Raw genomic sequence first — 12,229 nt, 5'->3', positions numbered from 1 at the left:
TCAAGCAGCACGGGTCTTGACTTACAGCTGTATTCCAACAAATCGGTGATGTGCTGCACACTATATATATTTCAACTTCTCTAAGTCTACACTGTCAACCATCATGCCCCTCTTTCTTCCCTCTCCCCCCTCCCTACTGCAGAATAGTGGGCTGGTGTATCATCAGTCAGGCAGACCTCTCTGCATTTCTTTGTAAATAAACCTTTCTCTAATAGGCTCTGCGATTGCAGACTTCATTGTGAAGCAAAATCACAGGGTGCTCTGAGGAGTTATTCTGTGCAATGAACTCTGACTTCAGATTCCACCTACTATGTGCACAGAATGAGAGCTTTTGGGCCTTAAGATGCAAAGGCTCTTCTGCTTTCAGACCAACCTTGTTACAACACACGAATAAGATGATGATGTGACTGACAAAACATTATATAGTCAATTTTTCTAATGGTGGCCAGAGTTACCACTCTTATATACTCCGTTTCATACATAGCTGTCAACGCAGCCAAGGCTACGGCGCCTGTTTGCGCTCCTCGTCCGCATCGTAATGTAGTGCGTCGAAAGTGAAAAGAGTAATGAACTCAATATTAAAGTTATTGTTGGTTAATATTGCAGTATAATGATAATGGTGTTTTATTTTGCAAAAAGATTGCTTTTTCTTTAATGTTCTTCAAAACAGAGTGCCTTAGTTTTCTGGGTTTTTTTTCGGCTCCTCCTGTATCAGGTTTTCGCAGCTAGGCCGGCCGGCGATGTCGTCTGCTTTCGTCTTTCGGTTTCCGAGTATGCGAAAATGGCACCGCTATCTCCTACTCGCTTGTTTTCTTCGCCCACTGCGGCTTTAAAAACATCTCCTGCTCGCATATTCTCCAAGCTGAAGCCTCCGAGAATTTCGAGAGACTGCAAGCAGGTGATTGTCAACGTTTACTGTAGCGTACGGAAGCGCTTCCCGGAGAAGACTGCGCGTGATGTTCTCGAAACTGTGGGCGAGGTGACCGGGGTGAGCCCTCGGACAGTTGCGAGGTTCAAGAAAGAAGGTATCTCTACTGGAATAAGATCACCTTGTGTGCCGCATGATAAAAAGTCGCTCATTGCCCGAGAAAAGCACTTCGCAATCACGTCCGTCGCCAATAGACTACACTGCCTTTTCCCTTCGAAGCAAGTAAAGAGCGCTGTGTTTTTCAAGGTAGGCATTAGAGTTTGACAGTTTCGACTTTCTACCTAATGATGATTTTAATAAAAATAAAAAAAGAAATGAAAAAAAAAAACCAGCCAAGCCGGGAGTCGAACCTTGGCATCTTGTAAAATGAACTCATAGGCGCGCGCTTCGTACCACTCAGCCACGACGCGAGGCGGACGGATACATTTTGCTTGTTTTTTGCAGCGGACTACTTTCGTACCTTTGGCAGCGTTGACAGCTATGTATGAAACGGAGTATAGCTTAGTGCCGTATCGTTAAGACTAATACCCCTGTCAGAAAGGCAGGTTTAGAGACACTTTCAGCAAGTGCACTTAACTGTTCGGCGAAATAAAGTGTCATTTGGAAGTGATGGCGGTGATGATGGCTTTTCAAGTAAGGCCCAAAAAACAGTTTTCACGCTCAAATGTTTCATTATATAGATTTCTATGATTTTAAATAATGCAACCTATTTCTCAATGAATATCAAGAGCTTGGTGCAGTTTTGGCAATCACAAAAAGGCATTGCAAGACCACACAAACCAGCTGCAGATCTAGACTGTGACAGCTGAAACTTCAGGGCAACGCACATCAACAATGTTTGTGCGCAGCTTAGGGAATTGGAATGAAAAAACACGATCACCACTTTTATATGTATTCGAGCACAGCATCGTTCTCAAAACAAGGAGCTGCAGTTTGACACTGAGAAGCAAGCGAGCACAGTGAGGGACCTCGAGCAATAACTGGAGACAAACGCCTCCTGCATCGCCGCTATCACCACTGGCAGTTCATCCACGACACAGACAGAGTGGAGGGCCTTAGAAAGAAATTAAAGGTTTAAAGATACATTGCCCAGATACACCACCTAGACAAAAACACACTGCCTGGACTGGACACACAGATGAAACTACTGCAACCCTAACTCTACTGTCGCCATCCACTGCCTTGACAAACATTGCAGCAGAGAACAAGAGCATTTATTCCAATTTCTGAATATATATCTCATGGCTGGCATAAAATAATTTTAGATGTGGCAAAGGGGTAAAACAATTTCTGCATTTTACAAAACGCTGTTTTTTTTCTATACTGCTGTCTTCTATTTTTGAAATTAATCTACTGAGGCTACACACTTTGTCTGCTGAGAAAGTGTAGCGAGTCTGCCGAGCTGACTTCGCGTTGAGTGCGTTCTGCAGCAAATGTCACTAAAGTTTATCCTGAGGCAAGGCATGACACTAAAGGCAAGTCACTCGCTGAAAATGATAATAAACTTGCCCATGTGACAGCGGTATAACTTGGTTAAGATGAATTCTCGGGTAAGATGACCATTCGACTGGTTTCCCACAGGACTCAATGTAAAAAAAGATCAGCTTAAGACAAACTGTTTCGTGTGTCCTTCGGTTAACTCTATCCTTACCGCACCCATTGCGCATCGTTAACCCGCTAATGATGACTTTACGCATCAATTTTACAGTGCTTATGGGTATGATGTGCGTATGGCTTGCAGCCAAAGAAGTTTCGTTTCTGATGTAGTGTTGTTTTCTCCTGTGAGGCGGCATTCTTTTAACACGCTGCAAACACGCATTACTGCATTCATTGCCCACTAACGACAACTACGGCACTCGACTTCAGAGCATTCTGCATTGCTTACGGGCAGCGTTGCATATGGCTTGTAATTAGACAAATAAAACTTCATTTTTGATGTAGTTATTTTTTTTTCCTGCAAAGCGGCATTTTTTAAACCCACTCCGAAGATGCGTTAGCATCACAGTCGCATAGCAACCTCCGCATGCCCTATGCGTGCTCTAAAACGTCACAAATCTCAGGACTCCGCTTTGTCTGTGATTGAGTTCATCGACGACCTGAGCAACAACGAGTCAAAGATACTGCCTTTTCGTCAGGATTCAGCTCTGACATTGCCGATGACAGAAACTAGACTGGAACACAGGCGACCGCACTCCGCTGCCCAACTATAGTATTTCCAGTTATTGTTTTGTAGCAAGAATACTATTCAAGATATAAGTTTGATTTTTTTTCACAGATAGTGGCCAACAGATTACTAAACATTCTGCGTATTTCAGAAAATTCCTCACTTTTTTTCCATTTTTAGATACGACTGTATGTTTACAAGTTTTGTTAAATTTTTTCTAAAACCTTGTTTTTGGCAAATAAAATTTTCTGTTGCCATGTGCAATTCGTTATTAAATCTTATATGCCTAAAAACACTTATTTAGCTTTGTTTTTATGTAATGCAATAAGTTTTAAACGCAATAGTTTTTACTGAAAAAAAAAAAAAAAAAGCCTACTGAAGCCTACAAAAAATGGTCATTTTCTCCACAGCAAGGAAAGAATTAAGATGAACTTTGCAGCAACCATAAACCACAACGACCTCGCGCAATGGCACTCAGAGGGCGTTTGCGCGGTACCGGCAAAGAAAGAAAAGAAAAATTACCGACGATTAAGTTACTTCCTAATGCGAAATTTGAGCGCAGCAAATAAGCTGTTTGCAATTTCGGCTCGGGCGGTGCACATATACAGATCCGCCGCCACCGATCTGGCTCTCTGATTGCCACCGCACAGGGGTTGCATTGGAGGAGGAGGAGCGAAGAAAGGAATTAAGTTCGAGCCGGCGCTTTGACAACCGGAGACTCGCAGGAAGAGGGGGGAGGGGGGCGGCGTGTACACCCAGCGGCAAACGATGGGGGCAGAAGCGCGCGCAGCAAGCGGACAACACGATAAAGGGAGGAGGGAAGAGATAGCAGCGACTGACTGATGCCGCTGACGCCGATAGTGAGTCAACCCCAGCTGCGGAGTTGGTTTCAGGGACAACGCCGCTGATGCCGACACAAACAATATGATACCCTCGCTTCCGCAGCGCTAAGAACCAGGTCTAGCCGTGGGAAGGTGGTCACGTATTCGTCGACGTGCCGGGGCCTACGTGAAATAACCGGCGCGTCGGCAACTGAAGAGCACCCTATCCGCCACACAAGAACAGGGGGGGGGGGGACCCTTTCCTCCTCTTTCTGCATGGCGGCGACGGTGTTCTATGCAGTCACGTTATCTCGACTCTCTAGGGGCGTCAGCGGCATCCAGCGGCATCAGTCGGTCGCTGCTAGCGCTGGGGGGATGAAAGGGGGGCGGAGCTGGTTACGAGGCCGACGACAACGCCGACGACGACGCGAAACCCAGGAACGGACGCCAAAGAGCTGCGCTCTAAAAATAAAATACTTCTATGCAAGAAAGCGCACAGCCACAAGATGGCTTCCATGCACCTTCGCGCAAAACTGCGGGGAAGCCATCTTGCGGGAGTGCACTCTTTTGGGGGGAAGCTTTCTTGCCAGTGTGGAAAAGACAGGGCACCATCGTGCCTGTGCTGGCGCAGAGATCTGATATGGTCTGATCTCTGCATCACGTGCACGTCATGTGCGCTGCGCGTTGCCTCCAGAAAGACTAAAAGGCGCCTATGTGCAAAGTGCACCCGTTTGCTGACTTCGGGCTTGAAAACTCTGCAGTCTCGCAACATGCGTTATTGCAGTGCAGAGATGGAAAGCTGCTGGTGCTGCACACATTGCCTGCAGCATAGGGAATTGGATGTGGCGTGCCTGCTCGTGGAGTTGGTAACAGCTACGTCACAGAAGAAGCAAGGCAAGAGTGATACACAGAGCTCCCCTGCTGGGTACCTTTGAGGCACTTGGAGCAGTAGCGAAAGCAAAAATAAGAAAACAAGCAATATAATGCGAGCTTGTTTCATGCTCTCAAGTCTTCAGCTATCTTATGCATCATGCAATCTATTTGCAATCATCCTCCCTCTGAAAGGCTATTTTAATCACCGTTTTCATGTAATATATAATGGACACACCTGGCATGCTCACAAGTCATATTTAAGGAAACTTCTGTTAAGATGAACTATTGATAAGACTAAAAAATTTCCGGTCCCTTCAAGTTCATCTTAAAGGGAGACTACTGTAATGTGCATATTTTTCAAAGCAACAGTCGAAGTGCACTGCTTTCCAGCAAACGTGCAAGGAAGTACAAAAGCTTTTTCAGCATATGCATTCAACATGGAAGGGCATGTTTTGACATGTGCAACAAGCCAGTCTCAAGTGTGCATCCTCCAGACATGTGAGGGTAACAATTTTAACAACCGTAACAACAGCAACACTAAGCTTGGCCTCTTGAGTTCCAACACTTTTATTTAAATGATAGAAGTGAAAGATGTTAAAATTTGGAACGCCTTCTTACCTAGCAGCATGTCCCTTTTTGATACAGTTGCGATTAGTGGATATGTAGACCCAACCCAAGTGTACTAAATTTTGCATGCTATTGTAGAAGACTGAGGGCAGCTGTTTTTTCTAACCCATCTTATAGCCTAGATTTCATGTCATCAGACTTCTCATTACATCCCAAGATAAAGGAACGTCTGAGAGGCACATGCTTTACGTCTCATGAAAATGCCACAAACCCTTACTCTTATAGTGGCACGCAGAGAGTAATGCACCCCTGGCAGAAGTGCATCACAGCTAGCGGGAAATTTTAATCAACTGCAAAAGCTCAGAATTCCATCACTTCACAAAAAAAAAAAAAAAAAAGGTTGTACCCTAAGTGGCACAACTCTTGCACAAGCATGCACACATTCACAAAAGTAGTCTTGCAAGTAATAGCTCTTATTTTTGGAACGTACCTTGATAGCAGAAAGCCGTTCCAAATTCTCGCCGTACGAACGACGAAAGCCAGCTTCACACTCCTTGAGTCGTGTCTCTGCGTCGAACAATTGATCGACACTTTTCAGTGAGAGGTAGCACCAGGCAATGTCAAGGCACAAGAGTGCATAGTTGTCGGCCTTTCTCAGCAGCTGTGAATTGCAGGTCCTACAAGAAAACATCTGCACATTTAAAGTGTACTGGCAATGGGGCATAGAGCCATCAAAAATAAAATAAAGCAAGGCATTTTCACATTACCCAGAGCACAATGATGAGATTATTTTTTCCAAATAGCTTTCAAAAGAAAAAATATACCTTTGAACAAAAGAAAAGAGAGGGGGGGGGGGGGGGGAATTGCAAAGGAATACCAATTTCTTTTTGACCATGGCACTTTTTAAATTAGCAGCTATTAATGCTTTGGTTTGCTGTATTTTCATGCGGTGGTTCAATACTGATCCACCACATCTACGCAAGCTTAATTCTTGCTAAAGTTAACATAAAAGTGGCACTCTTTCAAATTTGTATGAACGATAAGACCTCATGAGCATGTAAAAACATAACTTTAGTAGTGAAGCATAGCTAACGAGGCAAAGAATGCAAAATCAAAAGCATGATTTTTTTTTAACTTGCGTGTTCAAGGGACAGACTTCCAGTGCTCCTTTAACATAAACAACATGTTCCATAAAAGGAACACAGAGGACAAAAAGAAGTTGACTTGTACCAATAGGGTAACATGTTCTATCACAGAGAGAGTGCTTTCACCAAAAACTGAGCTTTATAAGCCAGAAAAGCCCAAAACGCGAAATACAGGTGCCACCATCACCAGCAAATTTTGCAAGTTTTCACAAGTAAAATGCATGTGTGAACCGCAATCTTTTGAAATGCATCCCAGAGGCTATGCTACACTGCCACTCACTTCAAAATGGTGGCAACCCATCTTTCAGCAATGACAAAACAAGCTTGAATAGACAAGTGGGAAAATTTCTTCATCTAATACTTCAGAGAGGAATGCATCCTTTGCTGCCGGACAAATGTTAACATAACCAGAAAGAGTCACAGAATCAAATTTTACAGAGAACAATAACTGGATAGAGTTGCATTCAGTGTCCCTTTAAATAACTCTGTTGGTAGTGGTGCAACACATTACTGATGTTCCCTTACCTGAACTCTTTGTCAGCTTCAAGGAGCAGCAACAAAGCCTCGCTGTACTTCTTTCGCTTCAGTGCAGTACGACCTTTCTCATGCAACACCATGGCAACAGCCAGTGCCTTCCTTTCTTCTACTGGAAGTGGAATTGGTGTTCCACTCTGGTCAGCAATTTGCATATAATACCTGCTGCCAGGGTCATCTGTAATTAAAACAAATCACTACATAAGAAAAACCATTAGCATAAAACTTTGGCATGCAATTATTTAGCCTCAAGATCCCAGGGGTTTACACTTTGTCTGGGTACAGTTATTGACAGGAAAATAAAAATAAGTGTATACAATACAGTGCGCATGTGTGGACGCATGCACGCATGCACACGCGCACACACACACTGCACAAAATGGTAAAATTGCAAACTGTGGGATTTATTGTCCAAAGCAGGCACAGGCCCGACGTCCCACCTGCTCATCACCAGGTAGCGTGCACATGACATGAGCACTCCTTATGTGCTGCTTCGGATAATATGTGGCCAGGTGCCCCACCCCGGCCGCTTGTGCAAAATATCGCGCATGAGATTCATTAGCGACAAAATGCTACATGCACATGGCCTTGCACATACAGTGTCCCTATGTTGTAAATATGTGCAGTGGTCGCTCGCGCGTGGTTATAATTCGTACAGTGCCTGGATACTGGCGCAAGAGCGGTGCAAACTTGTCCAACTTCTTTAATATTTTCTGTAAATATTGTAAATAGTGTACTCCCTTGTCCTTTCTCACTATCGCTCCCCTCTGTATTTCATAACCTTTCCCTGTCCCTCTATTTCCGCTGGCCGCAGCTGAGAATAGCAACTGGCGCGGCTGGCAGGCCGGCAACATCTTTTCACTCCTTTTTGTATTTCCTCAATGATAAACCCCTACTAGTACTACTAATGTCTCGAAGCGACACATGGACTATGAGGGACGCCATAATGGAGGGCTCTGGATTAATTTCAACCCCCTAGGGTTCTTCAACGTGCACCGACATCGCACAGCACAGTGGCGCCTTTCACTATTCGCCTCCATAGAAACGCAGCCACCAATGCCGGGATTGACTTTTGGTCCTATGAAACAGTGGCTGAGCTCTCTATCCACTAAGCCACCACAGTGGGTGGCGCACAAAACTTAGATAAAAAAAAAAGCCAACTTTTGAGAAACAAGCGGTTCAGCACTGTGGCAACGGTTCAGGTGTCTTGCCTAGCCAAAAAAAGGAATTTAAAAATTTCGCACAGCAAAATGGAATGCGAACTTTGTAACTATGTTTATGCATGCATTGTGTGTGCGCAGTGTGAAACTAGTACTGCACTTCCAATTTACAATGCCGTCTAGGCACACCACACGCTAAGCTGGTTGCAAAATTAGATTTGTAGCGATGCATTTGCAAAAAGAAGTTAATTTTTGATGACAAATGAGAATTTTCTTCAAATGTTAAAATTTGGGAGACTGCATTATGGATCCATTCACTGCGTCGTGGGAGAGCGGTGGGTCACGTGTATTCATGCTGTGTGGCAATGAATACTAAGTCGTGCAATGAACTAGAGCCTGCGAAAAACACACGTGGCATGTCACTGTTGCCATTTATTGGCGGTTCCAAGAAGTTAGCTTTGCCATGACTCCCTGTGCATTGTAGCTGCACACTGTCGTGTCGCACCCAAGGAAATTAAAGGTGGCCCACTGGTGGGCCACGCCGCCCAGGGATTAGGGCTCAGAAAATCGCCACCGCAGTGAACGTGTTAATAAATATCAGCAGTGGCACAAAGAAAACAAAGCAAATCAATTGACACTGCACAGATCCTATACCATTGATTAGTGTACAATGCCCCAGGGCACCACAATACATGGGAACATTTCAGCTTGGGTCATATTAGCAACTGGAACAGGGTTAGTTTAAGATGCATTGGGGCGCGAGTCAAGATTGTGCATAAGAAACCAAAAGCGCTATTAGTATTATCAGTGATGTAGTTTATGAAAGCATGCCACGAAAAGTTATGCAAGCACTGAAGTATCTCGAGATGTGACCTTTTCTCACAATATGCAGCTAAAACTGTAGTCTAGAACTAATACGCAGGATTACACCAGCACAAGACTGCCAGACTGCAGTACTTACAAAGCGTTCAATGCCATTTGCCAATTACACTAGTAGTGGCAGTTGTCACCTTAACACTTTATAAGGCGCAAGCTGTATGCATGAAAATAGCACTCATAATGGCTCTAGGAATTCACTTCTAAGCTGTTTTGACCATAGGCTTTGTAGAAAAAAGGGGCACACAGTTGTACCAATGACTTCGTAAAAAGACCTCAAATGTGGTACGCATCTGTACCTCAATCTTTCAGATGGATAACATAACTTGCTTTAGAACAGAAAATTGCTTCAAAAATTATTATGAAGCAGTTAACTGATGGAGAAGGCTCAAAACCTCAACAAGTTTTAATTTTTTTTTTTTCTGCCAAACTCTGCCTTGTCAAACTGTATGCGCTATTAAAACCCATAGAACACCAAGGAGACCTATTAGAAAAAGATAAAAACATGCTGAATGGTCTGTTTGACAGTTTGATAGTATTCAGCACGCAAAAGTATGCTCTGTAGGGAACCATTTTTCGTTTGCTGGACTTGAAGCAAGTGGGACATATATGCCCCGCTGCCCTTCAAAAGGTTAAACAACAATAACAATATTAGTCAGGCATCAAGGGACCACTGTACCACACACAGTCTATGCAGGAGCTTTCAGATTCCAGCCAGCAAGTAAAGCTTTCCCAGAACACATTTTGCAAGATAAGCACTGAATGTAAGCCCATGCGTTAGATCATGCTTGCATGCTCTACCCTGCTGAAAAGCAATTAGCAAAAACCACACCAGTGAGCACGCAGGAAAAGTGAAAACAATCCCAGTAGTGTCTTCATTTTGAAGGGACGCCCATGTTTTTTTATTCTCAGAAGCACCTTTTATGCTTCACTTTGCAGAACATCCACCTTTCATGGTGTCGCTAAAAACCGTACTTCCTCACTGGCCCTTCACTGCACCTGTCAAGTGTTTATTTATCGCAGGCAAAAAGCACTCATGGAACAGCAAGATTTTTGGTTAGCCCTTTAAGCCACGCATCTCCAATTAGAGTTTTCTTCATTTTTTTGCAACTAACTAGAAAGCAAGCTTCATAATGGTACTGCTGATAGCTGCACCTGCTATATCCACTGAGTAATGTTATCTCATGTTCATGTTACTGTGCAGAAGCATGATTAATAACTGTGTGTCAAGTTGGACCATTATCACATTTAACAGATACATTAACGCTTTACTTTTTCCATTCAGATAATGCAGACTAATATAAATAGAAAGAATGGCAAAAATTATTCACTAAAAAATACTTTCTATATCAAATCAACAAAAACTTAAAAACTCGTCTACTGAAAAATCAAGCAGCAGTTATTTCATGCACAGCCTGGGACAAAAGTCTATGGATCGCATGAACCGTAAATGAAGCCAATAGCATTATTATTAGCCACCAGATGGAGACCACACTTGTGGAGGTGAGAGAACTGGATACTGACTATCACCTCCACAAGTGTGGTCTGTAGCTGCTAGCTAATAATAGAACCGAGACTCTTGGCTTAGTTCAGGGATCGCGCGGTCCAAAGACTTTTGTCTCCAACTGTACATACATGCTTTCACATCGACTAAATTTGTCCTTCGGCAATGTTTCCTTCCTTCCTTCCTCCGGTAACACTGGTATATTGTTTGCTAGCAGTACAATGATTTTTGTTCCTCTATTTCTCCAACTACAGCAATGCCAACAGTCATGGTAAGAGCCATATTTCTACAGCAGTTTTTGCACAGACACACAGGGGCAACATCCAACACGGCACCCTCTCTGATGACCAGGTCAACATGCCTGATGACCGTGCTAATTCTGTAGAGTTTCGGTACAAAGGCTACTGGCACACTTAAAGGTACAAACAGCATTTCAGCATCTTGTTTTCAAAAGCATCTTCAATCAGTGCTAAGTAAACCAAAGTGCCTAAATGCTGTTTCTGCAAGGTGCAACAATGGGAAAGACCACTGCGCACATGAGGCACAATTGCCACTTTACCAAATTTGGAAGTACAAGGAAAGCCTCTTCAACAGAGAGTGCTATCATTCTGCTAACCTGTCAAACAAATTTCAGTACAGATGTCTGCCTTTATGGAATGGCTAAAAAGCACAGAATACAAAAAAAAAATGAATTGAGCCCGTGTGCACGTATGTGGACAGGGCACATGAGAACATGATGAAGGAAGAAGCTCAGTGGTGGTGATAATGGCACATGCACTTGGCAGTTGCCCGGAATCAGAATGCCCATCTTTTTCAGCAGCACTCAATTAAAAGGTGAGCACGAACTTTCAAGATAAAGTGCTTAAAACAATGACAATTTTGAAGATCGTAGAAGCCGCCACGCACAGTCGCAATTGTTCTAGAGCGCTTGTCACATTTTGTGGATAGCAAAGTACAGCAAACCAAGTGATAAAGGCAAGTCCTGGTGGTGATAAAGCATTAGGAAAAAGAAGCATAAAGCTCTGCAGAAATATTTGATGTTTTGTAATTTGCAAAGACTTTTGTATCTATCCCTTCAACTTTAAAAAATTCATTCGTACATGCCTGTCTTGTTTGGAGATATACCTTACCACCCATTCTTTTGAACAGTGAAACTGGCATCAGTTCTTTCTAAGCACTAACCAAGTCATCTCACTCGATTAAGTCGCCATCTATGAAACAATGACAGAAGCAACCCTGCCACTACTTTAAGTGTTACTTGTTCCAATTTTTGCCAAGACGAATGACTACGCTATTCCATTCAAACCAGACCACTGTTTCACACTTCTCAACAACTATGCAAGAATTGATGCTTTGCTAAAACAAGAGAGACTGCAAAATGCTACCTCTGCATACATATGGTTTTGACATGAAAAAGCCTGAGAAGTGCAAAAAAATTACAGCAGTAAGGTCAAACAAGCAAATCCCCAAATGTGATCCACTTAACACAAAACTAAAACCAGGACAGCAGAAATCAATTACCTACTCCAACAACTTTGACCAAAAGAGGTTAATTCAGAAAAAAGAAAAAGGAGAAATCCCATTAGAATTTTCTTTCCATCTCTTGCCAACAAGAACAAACTGTGCACTTTATACAATGACATAACCGTATAAGTAG

At 43.2% G+C, this 12,229-nt stretch overlaps 1 protein-coding gene across 3 annotated transcripts in view; it reads right to left on the bottom strand.

Moving 5' to 3' along the window:
- LOC149350177 (NEDD8 ultimate buster 1-like) overlaps positions 1–12,229 on the bottom strand; it is a 28,010-nt gene that overhangs the window by 13,593 nt on the left and 2,188 nt on the right. For all 3 annotated transcript variants that reach the window (XM_089579145.1, XM_089579147.1, XM_089579146.1), the window contains 2 exons: positions 7,024–7,210; positions 5,844–6,030 (listed from right to left, as the gene is read on the bottom strand). In XM_089579145.1, coding sequence (XP_089435271.1) covers positions 5,844–6,030; positions 7,024–7,210 — 374 coding nt within the window. The remainder of the gene's footprint in view (positions 1–5,843; positions 6,031–7,023; positions 7,211–12,229) is intronic.

This window comes from Amblyomma mixtum, chromosome 3, assembly GCF_055824585.1.
Source record: "Amblyomma mixtum isolate Tamu chromosome 3, ASM5582458v1, whole genome shotgun sequence".
Taxonomy (NCBI): Eukaryota; Metazoa; Arthropoda; class Arachnida; order Ixodida; family Ixodidae; genus Amblyomma; species Amblyomma mixtum.
Note: the sequence above shows the minus strand (reverse complement) of the source record. Positions and strands in the feature narration are given on the sequence as shown.